This window comes from Microtus oregoni, unplaced genomic scaffold (assembly GCF_018167655.1).
Source record: "Microtus oregoni isolate MIOR12 unplaced genomic scaffold, Mior012 000073F_000, whole genome shotgun sequence".
NCBI classification, from domain to species: Eukaryota; Metazoa; Chordata; class Mammalia; order Rodentia; family Cricetidae; genus Microtus; species Microtus oregoni.
The window spans coordinates 2903240-2924907 of record NW_024543980.1 but is presented as its reverse complement, the minus strand read 5'-3'; the positions used below and the strand labels follow the sequence as shown (position 1 = coordinate 2924907).

At 39.4% G+C, this 21668-nt stretch overlaps 1 protein-coding gene across 14 annotated transcripts in view; it reads right to left on the bottom strand.

The window, feature by feature from the left end:
- Positions 1-20894, bottom strand: part of LOC121441027 (lysine-specific demethylase 6A) — a 134881-nt gene extending 113987 nt beyond the window's left edge. For 13 of the 14 annotated variants that reach the window (XM_041642155.1, XM_041642156.1, XM_041642157.1 and 10 more), the window contains exons 1-2: positions 20257-20891; positions 19994-20057 (exon numbers count right to left, since the gene is read on the bottom strand). In XM_041642155.1, coding sequence (XP_041498089.1) covers positions 19994-20057; positions 20257-20414 — 222 coding nt within the window. In that variant the 5' untranslated portion in view covers positions 20415-20891. Of the gene's footprint in view, positions 1-19993; positions 20058-20256 lie in introns of all 14 variants that reach the window. The other variant, XM_041642168.1, reaches the window with a different exon arrangement.
- Positions 20895-21668: the final 774 nt, after the last annotated feature.

Here is a 21668-nt window from a genome sequence, read left to right as displayed (position 1 = left end):
CCATCATTTAGTCACCCCTAAAAAGGTCAAATATACAACTATCTCTGACATAGTCCACTAAAAAGACTTGTGGGGAAGGGTTGGCGCATGCCTTTAATCCTAGCACTTGGGAGGCAGAAGCAGGCAGATCTCTGTAAATTTTTTTTGTTTTGTTTGTTCTATTTATTCTCTGACAATTTAATACAGTGATATACAATGGGTCTTGATGCTCCCTCATGCCCAACCCATACCCCTCCCACCTTTTCACAGCAACTATTGTTTACATTCTATAGAAACAAAATAAAATAATCTAAACAGAATACTAAGGTTAAAAAAATAAAAACTCCAGTGGAGGATCTGGAAAGAGTTGGAGGAGAGCAGACCATGACCATAACAAAATATATTGTATATTTTTTAAAATCTAATCACAAAGCTAAACAGTGGTGGCGCACGCCTTTAATCCCAGCACTTGGGAGGCAGAGGCAGGCGGATCTCTGTGAGTTGAAGACCAGCCTGGTTTGGAGAGCAAGTCCCAGGATAGGCCCCAAAGATACAGAGAAACCAGAGACATCAAAAATTAACCAACTGATTAGCACTGCTTCACTCCCACAAAGCATGTTTCTGTGAAAACAGACATTCCTTATCAATTGCTGTCAAGTCTGAAGCCTGAGTTCAATCCCTGGAACTCACACAGTAAAGAAAGAGAAAGTAGATTCTGGCAAGTTGTTCTCTGACTTCCACCTGTACTGACACATGTATGGGCACACACACAAATAAATAAATGTAATTTAACATTTTTAGTTAACTCAAATTTACGTAAGATACTGAGTGGTTCTGCAACTTTGCTGGGCCTACAGCATATCATCGCCATAAAACAGAGTATAGTAAAAAAGAATATCCAGCTTTGCTAATACTACTGGCAATCCAATGACAAGAGAAAACATACCAGATACAAATAACAGGAATGATATTTCAAAGAAAACATTAAATTCTACTTATTTTCTGCAAATGAATCACTTAGCCAGTTTTGACACTCTACTTGTAGTCTCAAAGCTAATGAGCAGCAAAGTCTGATGATAGGGCCAGGGAAAAATATGAATACACATACACACACATTGATATATATAGCATATAGAAAAGTATGCCTAGAACCCACAATTATTAGAAATACTATACTCTTTCTGCCTATTCCTTCAGGTAACAACTTTCTTAGCATTTTCTTACAGTGTTTTTTTCCCTGAATCTCCCTACAAAACCCTACACAACTGCCACATCAGATATCATTCTAACATCTATTGTATTTTACCAAATCCCTTAATCAGAACTACTATAACAATACTTACTAACTGCTAAATACAGTGTATTTTACAAGCATTCATTGCCACAAGTAGGTGTCTATTAAACTACTTTATAGGTGAGAATAAAGGAAAGGCTTAGAGGTGTTAAAGACTTATTTAAAAGACAAAGAGAGGGCTGGAGAGATAGCTGAGGAATTTAGAGCATCTGCCAGAAAAACAACTTCAGTTTCTAGTACCCACAAGGTACTGAAACCTGTAAACTTCAGTTCCAGGGAATTGAATAACCTCCTCTAACTTCCAGAGGCACCAGACATACACATGATACAGATATACACATGCAAGCAAATATTCATATAAATGAAATAAAAAGAATCTTTTTTAAAAATGAAGACATGGGCTATTGGAGGTCCAACAATGAGGGCAGATACAATTTTAAGGTCTTTGTAAAGGACATCACTTTTGTTAAGATCTATTTTATTTTTAATAATATGTATATATGTGTGAGGGAGGGGAGACACTTGCAGAGGCATCAGATACCCTGGAGCTGGAGTTACAGTCTGTTGTAAGCCACCTCCTGCAGGTGCTGGGAACAAGCTCTGAACTACTGGGCTACCTCTCCAGTCCAGAAAACAGTATTTTATTATTAACCGAATCATGTACAAATTCACTTTTAGGTGATTAAAGTGATACAGGATTATAATCAAGTTATAACGGGGCAAATAAAGCAACAGTCAGAAGTAGATAAAATGATTAGGAAAGAAAAGTACTTTTGGAACTGCTTAGAAATAAAGCAAAAGAATGTCTAGGGACCTACAACACTAAAAGGAAAACTGACAGCATCAAAAAACCAATTCATGTGTCAAAACAAAACTTGTACATAAGAAGGAAAAATCATACTGAACACACATAGCCATAATATAAGTGTTGACTTAACACAGGGAAAAAGTAATAGGGAGACTGAGTAGGGACAGGGTAATCTTCGCATCGTACACAAATAGAAATAGAAGAGAGGATCAAAAAACAAACTGCAGATACTGACATTATAATATGTGCTGGTAAATCTGAAGAGAAAGAGCTGAAGGATGGGGAAGTGATACTCTTACCAGGGAGCCAGGATTTTCTTTTGTGAGTTTGAGCTATCCTGGATAAAAAAGAATATCAAAATGGTCTGAGATGGTAGCTGAAGGATACTACAAAACTCATAGTATAGGCTCAAAAACTAGGGTAACGGGAGCAAACAAGACACAAGTTCTAAGAATACAAGCACATGGATATATGGACTTCTTGGTTGGACATCTTTTCCTCTCAACAGTTTTAATGTGTCATTCCAATGGTTTCTGGCTGCCATGGTGTCTTCTAAAAGAATCAAGCTGTTGTTTTTTTTTTTTAATTTTGTATGTGATGAGTTGCTATTTTGTTGCTTCTTTAAAAATTCTCTTTTGACAGTTTTACTGTAATTAATGTGCAGCTCTTTGAATTTAATCTAACTGGAGTTCACTGAGCCCTCTGAATGTGAATTATTGTTTAACACCTTATTTTTTATTACGCTGGAAATTTTTCAGCCAGTATTAAACTATCTAAATGTTCTTCACTGTTACAACTCTTTTAAAAATAAAAAAATTACATTTACTTATTTGTGCTTGTGTCTGAATATAACTCTCAAAATCCGTTTGTTATAATTTAATCACCAAAGGATGTCTCCAACCAAATTTCTTCCTTCAGATATCAAGAATCTTGAGAGGAGGCTGAAAGAGTGTAAGAGACAAAGGGGAGAGAGGCCCTCTCTAATGAGCAAAGCACATATGAATGCACTGACAGAAGCAACATGCACAGGGCCTGCAAGTCTGCACCAAGTCCTCTGCATATATATTACAGCTTCCAATTTAGTGTTTTTGTGGGACTCCCAAGTGTGTAAATGAGTGGGTCTCTGAGCTTTTTTCCTTCTGTTGGGTTACCTTGTCAAACTCTGACGTGATGGTTTTTGTTTTAGCTCATAGTTTATTTTGTTATGTTTTATTGTTACCACTTAGAAGCTTATTCTTTTCTAATGAAACAGAAAGGGAGTGGATCCAGATGGGATTGGAAGTAGGGAGGAAACTGAGGGGAAACTGTAATCAGAATAAATTTTGAGAAAAGAATCTACCTTCAATTAAGGGAAAAAATGCTTGTTTAAAAAAACTAATCACCAACGTAATGGCAAAAGTTGGAGGCTTTAGGAGGTGATAAAGACACATGGAGCTGAAAATTCATGAGTAGAATTATTAAGATTTTTAACCAGGCATTCCTTTAACCCTAGCACTTGGGAGACAGAGGCAAGGGGAGCCCTGAATTCAAGTCTGTTCGACAGAGAAGTTCCAGGACAGCCAGGGCTACACAGAGGAATTGTGACTATAATAATAATAATAATAATAATAATAATAGTAAATTTTTTCTGAAAGAAATTTTAAAAGCAGAAATAAAAATAAAAAATTAAGATTTTCCTATGATTATTTTTTCCTAGCTATGTTGCCCAGGCTTTGGACTCAAGATTCTCTTACCTCAGCTTCCAGAGCGCTTGAGAATTGACATTTTTTAAGACTTGTGTTCATTAATATGTATGATAAATACTTTTCAGCTAACATTTTCCCTTTGAAAACTCTAAACACCATCAAAGTCAAGGAAAAACTTCCAGTTCAATAAAAAATTAAAAGACTTCAATCCTCCCCAGTTCTAACTTTTATAAGCAAAAAATTCCTGGAAATAACACAAGAAACAGCAACAACTTTTCTCAAGATCTCAGGACCTCCCTTATTTCCAGGACAAAACATCACTGCAGAAGCTACTGATCTAGTACCTTCAACAATTATAGAGTAAAAAGAAATGCAAGCAAAGCCAAAGTCCCAAGAAAAAGGCAGCTTAACAAAAAACTGGCTCTCACCCCTCTACCTAAAATTTGATTAGGGCTAAACATGCAACTAACTTATGCACAACCCACCAAAATCAGAAATGAGGTACTTAGATTCTCTTACCATGCAGTATGGGCAAGTGACTTACACACCCACCTCAGCAGAAGCAGTCTTGCTCATGGTAGCTCCTACCACGGTGGTAATGTTAGCAGGGTAAAACAAGTCAATGATCTTCAAGGTCATTGATAAGGGTACTCTAATTTTATCAAGATACTATAGATGGGCTAGTTAAAAAGCTCACCTTCTTTCTACGAGTGGCAGAAGCAAAGGAAAGTGCACCTCCTATGCCCATGACTGGGTTAGTGGCAAGACAGAAAAGAGGAGATAATCTAAGCCACATGCAGTAAAAGAACAAGGTTCTCCCATTTACCCACTTAGAGAACTTAGAGTAGAGAACAGTATTTCTCAACCTTCCTAATGCTGCAACCTTTCAATACAGTTCCTCATGTTGTGGTGAACCCCAACCATAAAATGATTTTCATTGCCACTTCATAACTAATTTTGCTGTTATGAATCTTAAATATCTGATAATGCAGGGTATCTTACATGCAACCCCTGTGAAAGGTGCATTCATTTATGAAAGGTACATTCATCCCCAAAAGGGTCTCGATCCACAGGCTGACAACCACTGACCTAGCAGATAGGAGACTTAAAGCTAAGGCAGTCACTTTATTATGCATCACCACCCCACACTCGTAACAGTCCTGGGTGGGTAGGACCCAGCAAGGAGCTGAAGCTGCACCCTAATTCAGTATCAAGAAAATTGAACAAGGTCACCATAGTGGCAATGGGACCCAGTAGGACGCAGAACTTCCACATCCATCACATCCATCCAGCACTGAAACATAGTAGTAAGTAGGCCCACAAGAAGTTTAAATTGTTCCCCTGTGCCAATGGCAATCACTGTGAGCTGAGCTCTAACTTTATATTTGGCATCAACAGGGATGAAGAGAACAGAGATAATAGGTTTGTGCTGTATGCTGTAGCATGAGAGCAGTCTTGAGTTAACTCCCTACTTCTTTCTCGCTAGAGCAACACAGCAAATCAGAATGTTATCTTAATGTCTCACTCAAGAGACAAGACAGTATTAAACTGGTTCCCATTCTGCGGACTTCCATTTTACCAGGGTAAATGTCAATAGGACCAATTGAAACTATGAAACACACACACACACACACACACAACTAACTCTCTCTCTCTCTCTCTCTCTCTCTCTCTCTCTCTCTCTCTCTCTCTCCCTCTCCCCACCCCTCCCTCTCCCCACCCTTCCCTCTCCCCACCCCTCCCTCTCCCCACCTCTTGTCCTACATCTCATCAAGGATATTGACTACTATTAAAAAAAGCAGACTTCGAATATGATACCCAAAATGTACATGATACAATCAAAAAATCACATCCTTCCAAAATCCAAAAAAATATAACATGGAAACAAACAAGCAATAGTGCTTATTATCAGTTTTAAATTATTCAATAGATTTAAAAGCCATCAACAAAATGCTTCAAATAAGCAATTAGAACTGTTCTTGAAACAAACAAAAAACTGGAAAAGTCTCGGCAAAGGCAATTAAAAGAACCAAGCAGAAATTATGAAACTAAAAATTAAAATATCAAAGATAAAAACTTTCTGGCTAGGCCTAACACAATCATGGAAATGACAAAAAAAGAATCTGTGAGCAGATCAATACAGTCACCAATCTAAAGAAAGAGAAAACAGTGAAAACAAATGAACACAGCCTGGGGACCTATATAACAAAGAAAATAAGCTAAGATATAAAGGATCACACTCAAAAACACCAAGATGTGCTCTTTCTCTGTCTGTATGCATGTATGTATTTATGTACATCCCACCAGAAGGTAAGAAGAGAGAAAGAGTAATGAAAAATACATTGTGCTGGCTAGTTTTAGGTCTTTATCTCTCATTCCTGAGGTATATACTTGCTCTATATTAAATATGCAGTGGAGATTTCCCTTTCAGTATGTGACAAGGGTTATATTATTTCTTTTTGAGTTTTTATTTGTTGTTGTTTTTTCAGACTGCAAATGAGAAATCTGCTGTCCTTCAAATTGGTGTTCCCATATAAATGATGAAACTTTTCTACCTAGTCATTTTCAAGAATCTTTTTGTCTCTGCTTTCCAGAAGTTTAGTTATTAAGATGTTGGTGCTGGTATTTTTAGTATTGTTTTATTTAGTGTTTACTTGCCTTTTCTATATGTGTAATCTGTTTCAATAAAATTGAGAAATTTTCAGCCACTGCTACCATTAAATATTTCTTTAATCTTACATTCTCTCATTTTCCAAAACTCTGAAAATAATCTTAGCTCATTTGTTTTGTTATATGGGTCCCTGAGGCTATTTTCATTTGTTTTTCACTAGTTTTATGTCAATCTGACAGAAGCTTCAGTCATTTAGGAACAGAGAACATCATTGAGAAAATGTCCCCAGCAGATCAGCCTACAGGCAAGACAATAGGACAATGTCTTATGTAGTAATTGATGAGGGAGGGCCCAGCCCATTTTGGTTGGTGCCATCCCTAGGTAGGCTCTCCTGTGTATGTATAAAAAAAGCAGACTGAGCAAATGTGAGGAGCCAAAAAGTAAGCAGCACACCTCCATGGCCTCTACATCAGCTCCTGCCTCCAGGTTCTTTCCTAGCTTCCCTCTGTGATGGACTGTTTGTTACCTTGGAGTGTAATACAAAATAAAATAAACTCTTTCCTTCCTAAGCTGCTTTATCACAGAAATGGAAACCATAACTAAAACACACATGAAACAATAAAATAGCAGGCTTAAACTCTAAGTATAAATGACCTAGAGATATTAAGAGAGACAGGAAGAGTTAATTTATTTAAGTGTCTAACAACATACACTATGAGCAAAAAATTACTTCCAGTATGACAACACAAGTTAAGTTGAAAGAAAAAGAAAAATGAAAAAATATATACCAGAGAGTGTAGCACAGTGGCAGAGTTCTTGCCTAACATATGCAAAGCCCTGAGTTCTACTTTCAATACACAAAAAGGGAAAAAAAAATACTATGTAAACATTAAATACTTTAAAAAGGCAAAAGTGTCTATGGTAAGAGAAAGTACACAACAGAGCAGGGAAAATCACCAATAAAACAAAGGGATACATTAAATACTGACAAAAGTATTAACATACCAAAAGACATGGGTATAAATGCAATGACAGATCAACCTCAAAATACAGGAAGCAAACACAAATCCATAACTGCCGATGAAGACAGGCAAAACCACACACTAAACAATTCACAGAAATACTGGATAGCAAACTGGCGAGGACAGAGAAGAACTAAACACAATCAACTAACATCATCTATCATGTTGGTTTACACAGTAAGAGCAAAATACATATTCAAGCACCCAGAAATATTCACAAACAGAAAACAAAATATGTACCAAGTCATAAAACAAAAGACAACAATTAAAAAATTAGACACAGTAAAATCTAACTACAATGGAAATAAGCTAAAAAAAAAAGCAATAAAGTTAAGAAAAAATCTCCATAACCTCAACAAGTTGTTAATACTCCAAAAATGTCAGGAGGAATTAAAAAAAAAATCATAAAACTGACGAAAACTGTTACAGAATATATGAGGCACAGCTACAATAATGCTGAAAGGTAATGTGCTAACACTATATCATCTAACAAAATAATCTAAATTCCTCGCTTAAGAAAAGTATTATTTATAATGTAATAAAAAATTATTTGGAAAAAATAAAATTAAAAAAAGAAACTAGAAATAAGCCAGTAGTGTATGTCTTAATCTCAGCCAGCCTAGGCCAACCAACTACCTGTCTCATTAAATAAATAAATAAATAAATAAATAAATAAATAAATAAATAAATAAATAAATAAATAAATAGAAAAGAAAAGCAAGAAAAAAATTGAGAGATAAAAGACCCAGAAATGTCTTTTCGTGTCACAAATAAAACTTGGGATCATTACACATATCAAATAGCCATTGAAAGCTCAATAATAAAAAAAAAAGAGCATAAAGAATTCTATGTTCCTATTTAACAAACCCAGTAATTTAGAAGAAGTAAACCAATTCCCCCAAAAGTACAAATTACCAAAATTCTGCAAACATGGCAAAGTCTGAGAAGCATTAATGGTGAGTTCCTAATTAGAGTTTCAAAAAGAGAAGCTTACCCATTTCACCAATTTTTATTCAGAAATAAAAACATTTCCCAACTCCTTTTCTGAAGGTAAGCATACAGTAAATGATAGCAAAGCTAGACAAATGCTATCTACACACCAAACTACAAACCAAAATGAACTCAAATACAGAAATTCAGCCTCCTCATGATCACAGACACAAAATTCAACAACAACAAAAAATTAGCAAATGTAACTCAACAAGGTACAAATGAAGTATATACATGAAGAGCAACTAAGTTTTAGTCTGGGCATGTAAAGCTGGTTTAATATTTATCACACACCAACAGACTAAAGAAAAAAATGGTAAAAATCACATCAAATGACCCACTTGGGGGGAAAAAAGTCATTTGACAAAATCCAACTTTCATGAGAAAAACTCCTAAACAGTTAAAAAGCAGCTAGGTAAAGAAGAATGGATACAGGAACATTCTCAACTATATAAATTGCATCTTCTGAAAAATCTAGCATGAGCTGATTTTTTTTTTTTTTTTTAAATACAGGCTCAGGAGGTAAAGGCTTCTGTCACCAAGTCTGACAACCTGAGTTGGATCCCCAGGATCCACATCATAGAAAGGAGAGAATCAACTCCCACAAGCCATGCACTGATCTGCATACATGTGCGCACACACAAGCACACAGAATAAATGTAATCTTACAAAAAAATTTTTTAGCTCTATCATATATTTTACAACAAATAACTGAATGTTTTCCCTCTATCTTCAGGAATAAGGAAAAGATATCCACTGTCTTTATTCTTATTCAACACAGTACCTACTAGAAATGCTAGCCACTGCACTGAGGCAAGAGTGATAAAAGACATAAAGGTTGGAAAGGAAAAAATAAAACTTAAAACAGGTAACATAAATCTCTACTTAGAATATCACACAAGGAATCTTTAATAATAATAAAACTTCCTAGGATAAATGTGTTATCAAGGTTACCATACAAAAATATACATACATACATACATACATACATACATACATACATACATACATACTGGGCTGGGAAGATGGCTCAGTTGGTAAAAAAAAAGGGTCTGCCATGCAAGCATGAGGACACGAGGTTCAGATCCCCAACACTCACATAAAAACAGGCACAAATAGCCAGCCAGTCTAGGCAAATCCATAAGCTCCAGTTTAAGTAAAAGAATGTGTCCCAAAAACTGAAGTAAAGATATCCTGACAACAACCTCTGTCCTCAAGTGTCTGCACATAACACAAAACAAATAATTTAATACACCACAGGGATGAGGGATATGACTCAGCAATAGAGAAATGAGGTCCTAGGTTTGGAGTTCAGCCATAAAAATTAAAAAAAAAAAAATTTCAATCTTAGGCTCTCCTACAAGATAATCAACTATCCCAAGTTATCCCCGACCTCCACATATTATTTAGATCAGCTTCACAGTTGGAATAAGTGTAAATTGTGATCTTCAGTTTAGATCTACAATGATAATTTATATTTGTTTCAAAGGAAATGAAACAGGTAAAAATTTAACAAATACAGAATAATTCACAAAAAACCTAACTAAATAAAAAAGTGCTCCAAACTTGGGTACTGGAAGACAGCATAGTAATTCTATGATATATTATTACTGCAATTCATATCAACTTTTTAAAAATAATTTTAGTGCCTTAGGCTACACGTGAAGATCATAATGTAATAGGAGCGGCCAGGCTGCGTCCCCAGCACCCCGGCCACCTGGCTAGCTTATGCCCCGAAATAACAACACACAAATTGTATTCTTTTAAACACTGCTTGGCCCATTAGCTCTAGCCCTTACTGGCTAATTCTGATATCCTGATCAACCCATCTCTAATAAACTGTGTAGCACCGGTCTTACCGGGAAAGATTCAGCATGTCTGACCTGGCGGCTTACTTCATCGCGTGCGTCAGCCTCAGAGAGCAGAGCTATCGCGTCTGCCCCTGAGAGGAGGGCTGATGAGTCTGAGCTCACTTCCTCTTCCTCCCAGCATTCTGTTCTGTTTACTCCACCCACCTATGTTCTAACCTATCAGGGCAAGCAGTTTCTTTATTTAATTAACCAATGACCTTCCTCCATCATCATAAGACAACTTTCAAGAGTTATTTCTTTCCTTCTACCATGTAGATCTTGGGGATCTAACTTAGATCACCAGACTTGATAACAAAAGCACCTTTACCCACAGAACTATCTTATAGGCCCACAAGCTTACTTTTAAATGAATACAGAATAAACAATAAGAACTACAATATTTAATATTAAGGCTTAGATTTAGCTATTATAAGCATACTAATAGAACAGATCTACGAATAAATGAAACAAAATTCAGCACCCAAAAGAAATAAGACTCTAGAATTATGTGTAATTTTTGATAGATACAAAGCAATTAGATGGAAAATATCACATTTTTAGAGAATAGGGGTGGAGTAATTAAACATATTACAACAAAAATAAAATAAACTTCAACCTAAACCTCACATCTTGTTCAAATAGAAACACATAAAAACTGCATTTACCACAAACTTTATAGTTCAGGCTCAGCGGAGAGAAGCACTTCCTGACAATTATGAGAAGCTGAGTTGAAGTCTGCAATAACCACACAAAAGCCACACATGATGGTACACACTTGTCACCCTCAGTGCTAGGGGATGGGGTGAAACTGCTGGGACTTGCTGGTCACTCAACCAGCCTAGGGGGAAACAAAAAAGCACTCTAGATATAGTACGAAATCCTTTCTCAAGGGTACAAAGTAACAGAGGACAACACCCTTTATCTTCTAGCTTCTGTATGTACATACACAAGCACATATAGCCATACAAACAAATCTGAGCATACATATACCACACTGATGTGGGAGTGTCATATATCAATCTGTTGACTTCATTGGTTAAGTAATAAACAAACTGTTTGGGCTCATAGCTTAGAACATAGGTGGGTGGAGTAAACAGAACAGAATGCTGGGAGGAAGAGGAAGTGAGGTAAGACGCCTCAGACAGAGACGCCATGCTCCGCTCTCCCGGGCAGACGCACGCGATGAAGCTCCGACCCAGGATGGACGTAGGCTAGTATCTTCCCGGTAAGACCGGTGCTCACAGATTATTAGAGATGGGTTGATCGGGATATCAGAATTAGCCAGTAAGGGCTAGAGCTAAAGGACCAAGCAGTGATTAAAAGAATACAGTGTCCGTGTAATTATTTCGGGGCATAAGCTAGCCAGGCGGCTGGGGTGCTGGAACACAGCCCCGCCGCTCCTATTACTACACCACACACACAAACACACACACATACACAAACGTAAAACTCTGAATAATAAAAAGCATTTAAAAAAAAAAAGTCTTCAGGACCTATAAAAAAATTTAAAGATCAGCCAGGTGGTGGTGGCAGATGCCTTTAATCCCAGCACTAGGGAGACAGAGACAGGCCTGTTTCTGTGAGTTCAAGGCCAGCCTGGTCTACAGAGCCAGTTCCAGGACAGGCTCCAAAGTTACAGAGAAAGCCTGTCGCGAAAAACAAAAACAGAAAACAAAAAAAAATTAAAGACCCATGGAATAGAGTCAATGAGATACCTCAGCAGGTAAAGGCACTTTCCAGTAAACCAAAGTTCTAGTCCGAGAACCCACAAGGTGGAAGGAAAGAACCAATTCCCGTCAGTTGTCCTCTGACCTCCACATTATGCCATGCACAAGCACACTGCACACACACCATAAATATGCAAATGAGTAAATTTTTCAATAGAATATGTCTAGAAAATTGGTATCTCTTTTTATTGTGTTGTTTTGTTTTGTTTGAGACAGGGTTTCTCTGTGTAGCTCTGGCTGTCCTGGAACTCACTATGTAGAGCAGGCTGGCCTACCTAGACCTCAGATCTGCCTGTCCCTGCCTCCTGAGTGCTGGGATTAAAGGCATGTGCTACCACTGCCCAGCTGAAAATTGGTAACTCTTGCTCTGTTATAAAAAAAAAAAAACAAAAAAAAACAAAAAACAAAAGACAAAACTTAAAACATTCAAAGCAAAGCAACTGGGTAGATCCAAATCAAGGAATGGTGCAGAGGCTACACCACACAACAGATTTCACACAAGAGATTTATTGGGGGAGGGAGAGAGTGAAAGGCAAGGACGAGAGAGAGAGAGAGAGAGAGAGAGAGAGAGAGAGAGAGAGAGAGAGAGAGAGAGAGAGAATGAGAGAATGAGAGAATAAGAGAGCAGTCTGTGATGGAGAGAACCTTTTGACCACTGGCGACCACATAGCTGCTGGAGCTGAGTTACAGCTGCTGCAGTTAAGCCACTCAAGGCAGGCTGGGAGCACCTGATTCCTAATACTTCTAAAAGTCAAAATACAAAAAACCCTCAGGCTGATGGCACTGTCCCAGCCAGAGATAGAATGCTTGCCCAGTATACACCAGTGTCTAACATTTTATCGCCAGCATTACCAAAAGACACTTAAACAGCTCAAAGACAAATAGTAAAAAGAAAACCCAAGGGAAAAAATAAAACAAAACAGGGAAAACACAAATAAATATTCCACCAAAAAAAGATACATGCTATACATAAATACATGCTATACATATTTAACATGTTCAAAAATCACAGCTTTATTTTTCTATTGAGTCCCAAATTGGTCAAATAGCCTCATCTTGTTGGTTGCTAAAACTATTTTAATTACAAGAGGAATTAAATAAATAAAAAATAACGTGATAGATGTTGCCAGGCGTGGTGGCACTCAACTGTAAAACCAGCAAAAGTGGCTGGGGCAAGAAGATTACCACATGATCTCAAAACAGTCTGTACATAGTAACACCCTATGAGAAAGGGGGATGGGAGGTGATTGGGGCACAACACTGGAGAGAAGGCTCAGCAGTGTGTTAAGTCTTCTGGAGAATCTGAGCTTGGTTTCCAGTACCCACATGGTAGCTCACAACCATCTGTAACTCAAATTCCAGAGGATACAATACCCCCTTTCTAACCTCTGAGGGCATTGCATGCAAATAGTACACAGAAATAGACACAAACACCCATACACATAAAATAAAAATAAATATATTTTAAAACATATGCAACTACCAGCAACTGTACTGAGAGGCAAAAAAAGGCAGATCTCAGGGTTTTGAGGCCAGCCTAATCTATACAGTGAGTGTCAGGACAGCAAGAGCTGTTGTTACGCAGAGAAACCCTGTCTTTAAAAAAAACAAAAAACAAAAAACCGGGGGGAGGGGGAGTCTAAAGAAATGAACCTGGAAAAACGGCTCAGTGGTTAAGAGTTATCATATGGCTCTTGCAGAGGAACCAGGTTCAATTTCCAGCTCCCACATCAGACAATTCACAACTACTGTTAACTCCATCTCCAGCAGATCTGACACCCTCTTGTGGTCTTCAGGGACACTGAATTCATGTACACAAATCTATACACAAACACGTATGCACATAATTAAAAAATAAAAAGAAGGGACTCTAGAGGCAGGCATTAAGAGTATTTGTTGCTCTTGAAGAGGACCCAGTACCCACCTGGCAACTCAAAGCCATTTGTTAACTCCAATTCCAGAGGATTCAATGTCTCTTCTGATCTCCAATAGGCACAAACATGGTGTACATACATAATCATACACGTAAAATAAAAAATTTAAACCTAAAAAATAACTTTTTAAAATTTTTTTTCAAAGTGAGAAGGGCTGGAGAGTTGGTTCAGTGGTTAAGAGGACATGTTTCTACTCTTGCAGAAGGCCCAAGTTCAATTATCATCCATCTGTAACTCCAGCCCCAGGAAATCCAATGCCCTCCTCTGACCTCTGAATATACTAGGAATATATGCATGGTGCACATACATACATACATACATACATACATGCAGGGAAAATACTTGTACATAAAATAAATCTAAAAAATTACGTGAGAGAAAGGAACTCTAAAGTAAAAAGTTCAAAATCCATCTCCCTAGCTGTGTTCCGCTCTCCATAATAGTGATTACTTAACTACTTTGTGATTACCCCTCCAAAACTGATCTTTATCTTTTAAGCTGGCAGACAAATGCACTGAAGATCCCATAGAGGGCTGGAGATGGCTCAGAAGTTAAGAGCACTAGCTGTTCATTCCCAGTACCCACAGGGTGGCTCACAATCATCTGTAATGAAATCTGGTGCCCTCTTCTGGCGTGCAGGTATACATGCAGACAGAACACTACATACATAAATCTTAAAAAAAAAAAAAACCATAGGAAAGTATATATTAGTATTACAAAGAAAGATCATGAGGTATATAACACATAGATCATCCTTTGAAGAGCTGAAAAAGCCAAAATCTGATTTTTAGATTATTTTTGTAAACAAAATTAAAAAGCAACTTGTTACTATCTAATTGAGAATTAGTAAGGATCTCCAAAGAAAAAATTGCCATAGTTTTTAGGAGTTTTGTAATATGTTAAACTGACCTTTCTTACAAATGTTCAGAGTACTGGACACTGTGCTTTCTGCCCCTAAAATTCATGGGCCAGTAATCCTTATACTAATCCCACCCCACTCAAGGAGTTTCAAGTTTAACATAATGATATCCACATTACCTTCATATTTCCTACACTGAGCACTTGAACTTGGTGTGCATTCAAATATTTCTGTCATAACTTATAAACCAATATAGAAAGCATATGCAATTATATATCAAGTGTCAGTATGAATACATGACTATCATGCTTTCATTAAATAAACTCCATTAATTAAATAGTCTGCAAATAACTACATGAAAGCCATAAATAGCCCAACCATCATTTCGATTCTTGGACAAGTGGTAGGTAGTGTTTTTAAAAAAAAAAAAAAAAAAAAAAAAACACCAAAAAAACCATAAATTAGTTCTCTGGATACCACATTTCAAAAATACTAATAATGTAGTGTTATCAGTTATTAACATCAATTTCAAAGAAATCAAAACATCACTAAGTTTCAAAGCAAAAATGAACAAAAATCCCCTTCAAATATGCAGAACATTGGTAATATATATGCAAAGCTAAATGTTACATGATCTAAATCAGAAAGAGTGCAGCCTGCTAAGCAATAAACCTTAAGTTTAAGTATGTTTTTGTTACACAAGTAACAAAAATTTACCTTTGAAGCAGTTTTAACAACCTATATTATGTAAAAGGAAGTCAAATGTTGTCTTTTGTATCTGAGTCTACAGAAAATCTATTCAATGAAGAAAACAAATTTAAAATTACCAGTTTAGAGCCAAGCATTCTTATGGCTCACTCTTATAAATCCCAGTAGTAAGGAGGCTGATGCAGGAACACTATTACCTAGTGGCCACCTGGGGCTAGAGTTAAGACCCTGTCTCAAACAAAGAAACAAGAGTATGTACTGCTGCAACTCTATTCTGTGACAGACATGTGAACATGTTCTGTAATCTCTTACTATAATTTTGTTTCAGGGAACACAGCAAAAATCTTAGCAAATATGTAGTAATTGCATAAAACTTTGTCCAAGCAATTTTGACTATAAGTGTTTAGAAGATAATTTTCCAAACTAGAAAACAAGTTTAAAAATCAATCAAATTAAAAATCTAATTTTCAGTCACAAGGCATACTTATTTATTTTGGGGGGGGGGTAGAATGAATCAGTTCTCTCTCCCTCCTCATTGTAGTTCAAAGTGATGAAACTTAAGTCCTCAGGCTTGGCAACAAGTGCCTTTTCCTTATGAGTCATCTTACCAGCCCTCATGATACTATTTCTATAACTACTTTTTCCAACCAAAACACTAAAGTTCTTTAGCACTGAAAATGAATATCCTCTTTAAGTCCTTACAAAAATAAAGTACACATTTGTTTTCACACATCACCAATAATCCAATATTATAACATAAGATACCTCTAAAACTTACCTAATAATTTCCTCACATATGCAAAACCAAGCTTAGGAAAATATATCTTCAGTAGATCTTAAAAATTATTTTCATTACCCACCCCCAAAAATAAAAATGTCAAGTATTTTCTTAATATCACTTTAAGAATACATTTTTAATTTTTCAAATGATAAACAATTTGTAATTCCTAAGTATTCTATAAAATCTTTCTATTAAAAGAGCTATCAAAAAGAAATCCAACCAGAATACTTAAGACAAACTTTAACAATAAGATTGTTTGAAACAAACAACTATAGGGCCTGGGACATGGCTCAGTCAATAATCACTTACTGCCAAGTCTGACCACCTGGGTTCAATAACAGTGACATAGGAAAGACTAGAACAAGGATTCCTGACTTTCCACTGGTGCTTGCTAGTGTGCCTGCTCTAGCCTGCATGCAATGCTCTCTCTCCCTGTCTCTCCCTCCTTTGTGCACACAAACACATACATGCGGTTAAGAGCACTGATTGCTCTTATAGAGTATGCAGTTTCAATTCCAAGGACCCACATAGTGATTCACAACTGCCAGTTCTAAGAGATCAGAAGCTTTCTGGCCTCACCAGTCACACCACCCAAGTGGTACACAGACATACATGCAGGCAAAACACCCACAGACATAAATTAAGTAATAATAATGAATAATTAAGTTATCCAAAAATTAAGGTTCAGCATTAAAGAGAAAATTTAAAGATCATGCTATATTACAAGAATTTTAAAGCAAGCTCTAGTTCCTTACAGCCTTATTTAAGGTATTACTACAAAAATACCTTATTAAATTTTTTAAATACAAAACACCATACTATATATAAAAGACAATCCTGCAAAGAAAACTTCTTTCAATCACTCTTGCATAATGGGATCTTACAAAAGAACGCAGAGTCCAGGAGAAATCACCTGAAATATAGCAGCCTCACACAGGAAAAAGTAATAAATAAATTTGCAAACAAATAAAAAATACTTATGTAATGGTTTTAGTTTTTCAAAACATTTTAGACTTCTGTTTATAAATGTGCACTTTAAAACTTTAAGGATGCAATAAAAACACAAGGGTAAATTTTTTTTTTTCAAAACAAATAGGAATGACTAAATTTCCACAAGAAATTTAGTGAAATACATTTTGGAACAGACGAAATTTTTCTGGGAATAATGCAACAAAATTCGTAGCTAAAAAAGGAATTCTGGTAATTATTTATTATGTTTTCGGTTAAACTGCCTGAACACACCCAACACACACAGTAGAGAAAAGTCAACATTTTTTTAAAGAGTTACATAGGAAATAATTCTAAAACCAACATAACTCAACATTCCACTCCCCAAACCTCACATCCAAAAATACAGATTCTCAAGAAACTTAAAGGATGGATAAAACTAAATAACTCAATACTCCTTTCCAAGGACTCTAGTTCACTCATTCTATGCAGAATCCAATTCAAGCAGAAGAAAAAAGTTACATTTTGTGAAGCATAAATTTATATTATACATTTTACGGATATGTTCAAGCTAATAAGGACACAACTAAGATCTATCCAAGCGTTCAAAATACGTAATATAGAATGTTCTAACATGAAGGCTGTTGGGTCCTGATCTAAGTAGCTAGGACCCTAAAGAGCACTTAGCCCAAACCAGTGAAGATTTTTTTTTAGCTCAATATACTAACTCAGTTTATCAAACTACCCGACACGTATTAAGTCATAATTCTTCCCCAAAATAAAATGAAGCTTCACAAATTTTTCATGTTTAAGATGTTACTATATTCAAATACCAAAAAAATGAATAATGCACATTTAGAAAATTTTGAAAATGCGCAATTTTTAAAATGTTAACTGTAGGTTTCACTCACTAGTACAATACAATATCCAATGTTAGGCACCACCTGCTGTGATTCTGATTACAAGCCTTCTAAGATATGAAATTATGAACTAGCACTTTACACGTGTACATAAAACAGATTCCACTTATTTCTTCATCACCATAACCAAAAGCAATAAATTTAGTCAAACTTTCAAAATGAATTCTTCCTGCTAGCAACTTTCTTAACGCAATGTAGAATGGCAATGCTCAATCCAAAATAAAATGGGCCTTCAATCTGAACACTTAATTAACTTTGGAATGACAACTTCACAGAAATCTAGTCTTTCTACATAAAAGACTTTCAAATAGGCTGGGGTAATCTTAAAAGCCGAAGACCAACAACTACTGATGCTTATATCATTCAAAAACTAGTCTGTACATTTTGTCCAGCGACAATTTTAATGGAGCAAATTAATACCCATATTGTCAAAGTTTAATTCAAATGCTCTTACCGCTCAAAGAAACTGGACTTACTGAAAAGGATTATGCGTGTTCTGTTTTCTGGTCACTGCCTATACTCAAAACTTCTTATATTTAGATACCTGTGACCAGAGATAAAAAGCAACTAATGTCGCTAAACCAAAATACAGGCCAAAAAAAAAAAAAAGATAATCATTAAAATAATCAACTTTTTAAAGTGGTGCTAGGCTTTAGTCTTCTTTCTTAAATTTCTCACTTGCAATAATAGAGCTAAGTGTCAACCGCAAACCTAGACTACAGCCAAAGAAAATGTCTAACGAATGCAACAGCTTGCATACACACTCCAAGTTTCAGGGTCCAAATGAACAAGAAAGCCTCCCAATACCATTCCAAGCACACTTCGGTCAGGAACTATAAACTGCAGCCGACGGAACAGACTCCAGCCTTTGTTCAATAGCTTGCTTCCGATGGGTAACCAAAATGTGCTACAGGTTGATCAGCATTACCAGGCTGGCGCATGCTGTTTCCAAGCTAGAGAAGGGTACAAAAAAATCTACATGCAAATAATCTATGACAATTTTTTAAACCACTGAGCTACACACTCCATGGGGGAGGCCTGTTCTTCGATACTATTTATTTCCATGTTTACCTCTCCTCCCTCCCTAACCCCCCCCCTCCTTTCACTTTCTCCTCCCACCCTGTCCCGCCATCTTGGGCCGATAGAAGCAGCCATTACTTAAGTAAATGACAGTACCAACAACTTTCCACACAAATAAACAGAGACTACACCCTGAATCCTCGCCAATCGCCCCTGGCAGACTCACAGGAAACGAAGGTCCAGAAAACGCACTCACATAAACTGTGGTATATCTATAGCAGAGAGACCCAAAAAGTAAACAAGTCACCTAACTTCAGGTAAAGCACACAGCAATCGAAATACGTGTCACCAACCCAATGCAAAGTCGTCACCGACCTAAAGTACGGACAACTTCCCCCTGCAGGCGGCAGAGACAAGAAGCCGTCCCAAAACGTTCGGTTAACAGCAGACATCACCAACAGCCTGACTAAACAAAGCCTAAAAACCCGGGGAGGTAACTAATGGGGGATCCAAGGCAATCTGCCCCGTTCGGGATCTCAGGACCCTGCAGAGGCGCCCCGGGGATCATCGGCCTAGCTCCCCGGGGCGCTAACATCGGAAGCAATTTGGTCGCCGCACATGAGCTCGGCCCAAAATGCGCGGCTGCTTCTGTTGCTCTGGCTCCGAGAGAAGTGATCTCTCAAGAGAGCAAGGGAGGCACCAGGGGGTGCGGGGAGCGCAGGGGCAGGAATTAGTTGTCCGCAAGCCCCTCTGTCGTCCGAGGCCACGATGAGTGGTGGCCCCGGGTGCGGGGCCCCGGGCGAGCGCGCGTCTGGCCCGAGGGACTGTGTCCGCGCTCCCGCCCGCAGCTGCCTTACCTTGCCCAGGAGGGCCTTCATCCTGGCGCCATCTTCATGAAACCTCACGAACCCGAAGAGGCGGCTGCCGAAAAAGACACACGCGGCTCGTTAGTGCTCCCGCAACGCCGCCGAGCTGTCCCTGCCGGAGCCCGAGGCCCCGGCGTCGGCGCTCAGCCGAGGTGCCCGCCCCACCGCCACCACACGCGAGCCACGCTCCAACCTCGGCGGAGAGCGGCGCCTGCCTGTCCCGAGCCGCCCCGGCCGCTGCCCGCGCCCCGTACCTGTCCAGTCCGCCGAGCGCCTCCCTTTCGTCGCCTGTCAGGCTGGGGGACGCCTCTTCGCTCTCGCCGCTCGCTTTTCCCGCCGCCATTTTCTTTTCCTCATCACCGAAAGCGGCGGCGGCGGCGGCGGTAGCGAGCGACACTCCGCAGGATTTCATGGAAACGCAGCGAATTCCCAACTCCAACGCCGATAGCCCTCCTCCCCTGGCCGGGGCCCGCAACGACGCCCCCAATCTCCGCACGGGACTGGCACAGCAACTTTATCTCTGCCTCCTCCGCCGCGAAAGACGGCGGCGGCGAAAAACCCCAACGCGGAAGAGGCGAAGGCAGCTGCAGCAGGGGCTGTGGAGCCACTGGGTCGGTAGCGGCGACGGCTCGGCTGTAGGGTCACATCGCGGGGGCGGGAAGGGGACAGCCACAGGCGGGGACGACGGGAATGGCCGGAGCGCGCGGGGACCGGGAGCTCTGGAGAGATTCGTGGGAGACACAAACTTCCCCGGCACCAGCACAAAGTTGTTGTAATTGTGTCACACAGCGAACCCCACGCCGCTGTCGTGACCCCCCCCCCTTCCTGCCCGGCTTCTGCGGCCAATCGGAGCAGGCCCTTCGCCTCACGTGACCTTTGTTGACTCGCGTCAGCCGTGGCTCCACTCAACTTGCTAGCTGCTTTAGCCCGCCCACCGAGGCCGCCACAGACCCGGGAGCGGGGTGCTCGCCAGCTCTGCTCGGTGATTGGCTGAAGGGCCCGTCCGTCCTGAGAAGGGTTGTCACTGAGTGGGGCAGCCGGCTAGGTTGTGCTTCTTAAATACGCGGGCAGAGAATGGCGGGTACGGGCCGAGTGGCTTCTGGAGCCTTGGCGGGTCGGGGTGGGGGAGGGGGGGGCTCGGGCAGGGCGAGGTCCGACATTGCCCGCGGCGGCCGCGCGCAGGGACACCGTGGAAGATCTGTGCCTGCCCAGAAACCTTTCGGTGGGCCGAGACTGCGGCTTCAGTGCTCCTGCGCTCGCCCGCGCACTCCGGGAATAGCGAGCTCCACAAGGCCCAGGAGGAGCGGCCGAGTCGCGGTCCCAAACCGCTGCCCTCGGAAGAAGGCGCACACTTTGACCCTGCCACAAATAAGAACCTCCACGAGGAGTGCGCCGGAGGGGCAACTGCCCGGGTGCCGCCCTAGACTAGGCCCCAGTGGTGGTCCGAAGCCCCACACCCTCCCCGAGGTGAAGGGGAAAACGTCCCCGACCCCCTCCCACACACCCCAGGCCGGAAGGAGTGAAGAGTCACCCGCAGGGTCTGGCGCGCTGGCCGCGGCACCCCACCGCCAAAGGTCTGTCGGCAGCACTTTCGGGCCAAATCTAACTACTGCTTGGATTTAGCCCGCACCCTTGCAGTAATTCATTACCCTGGAAGAAAAAAAAC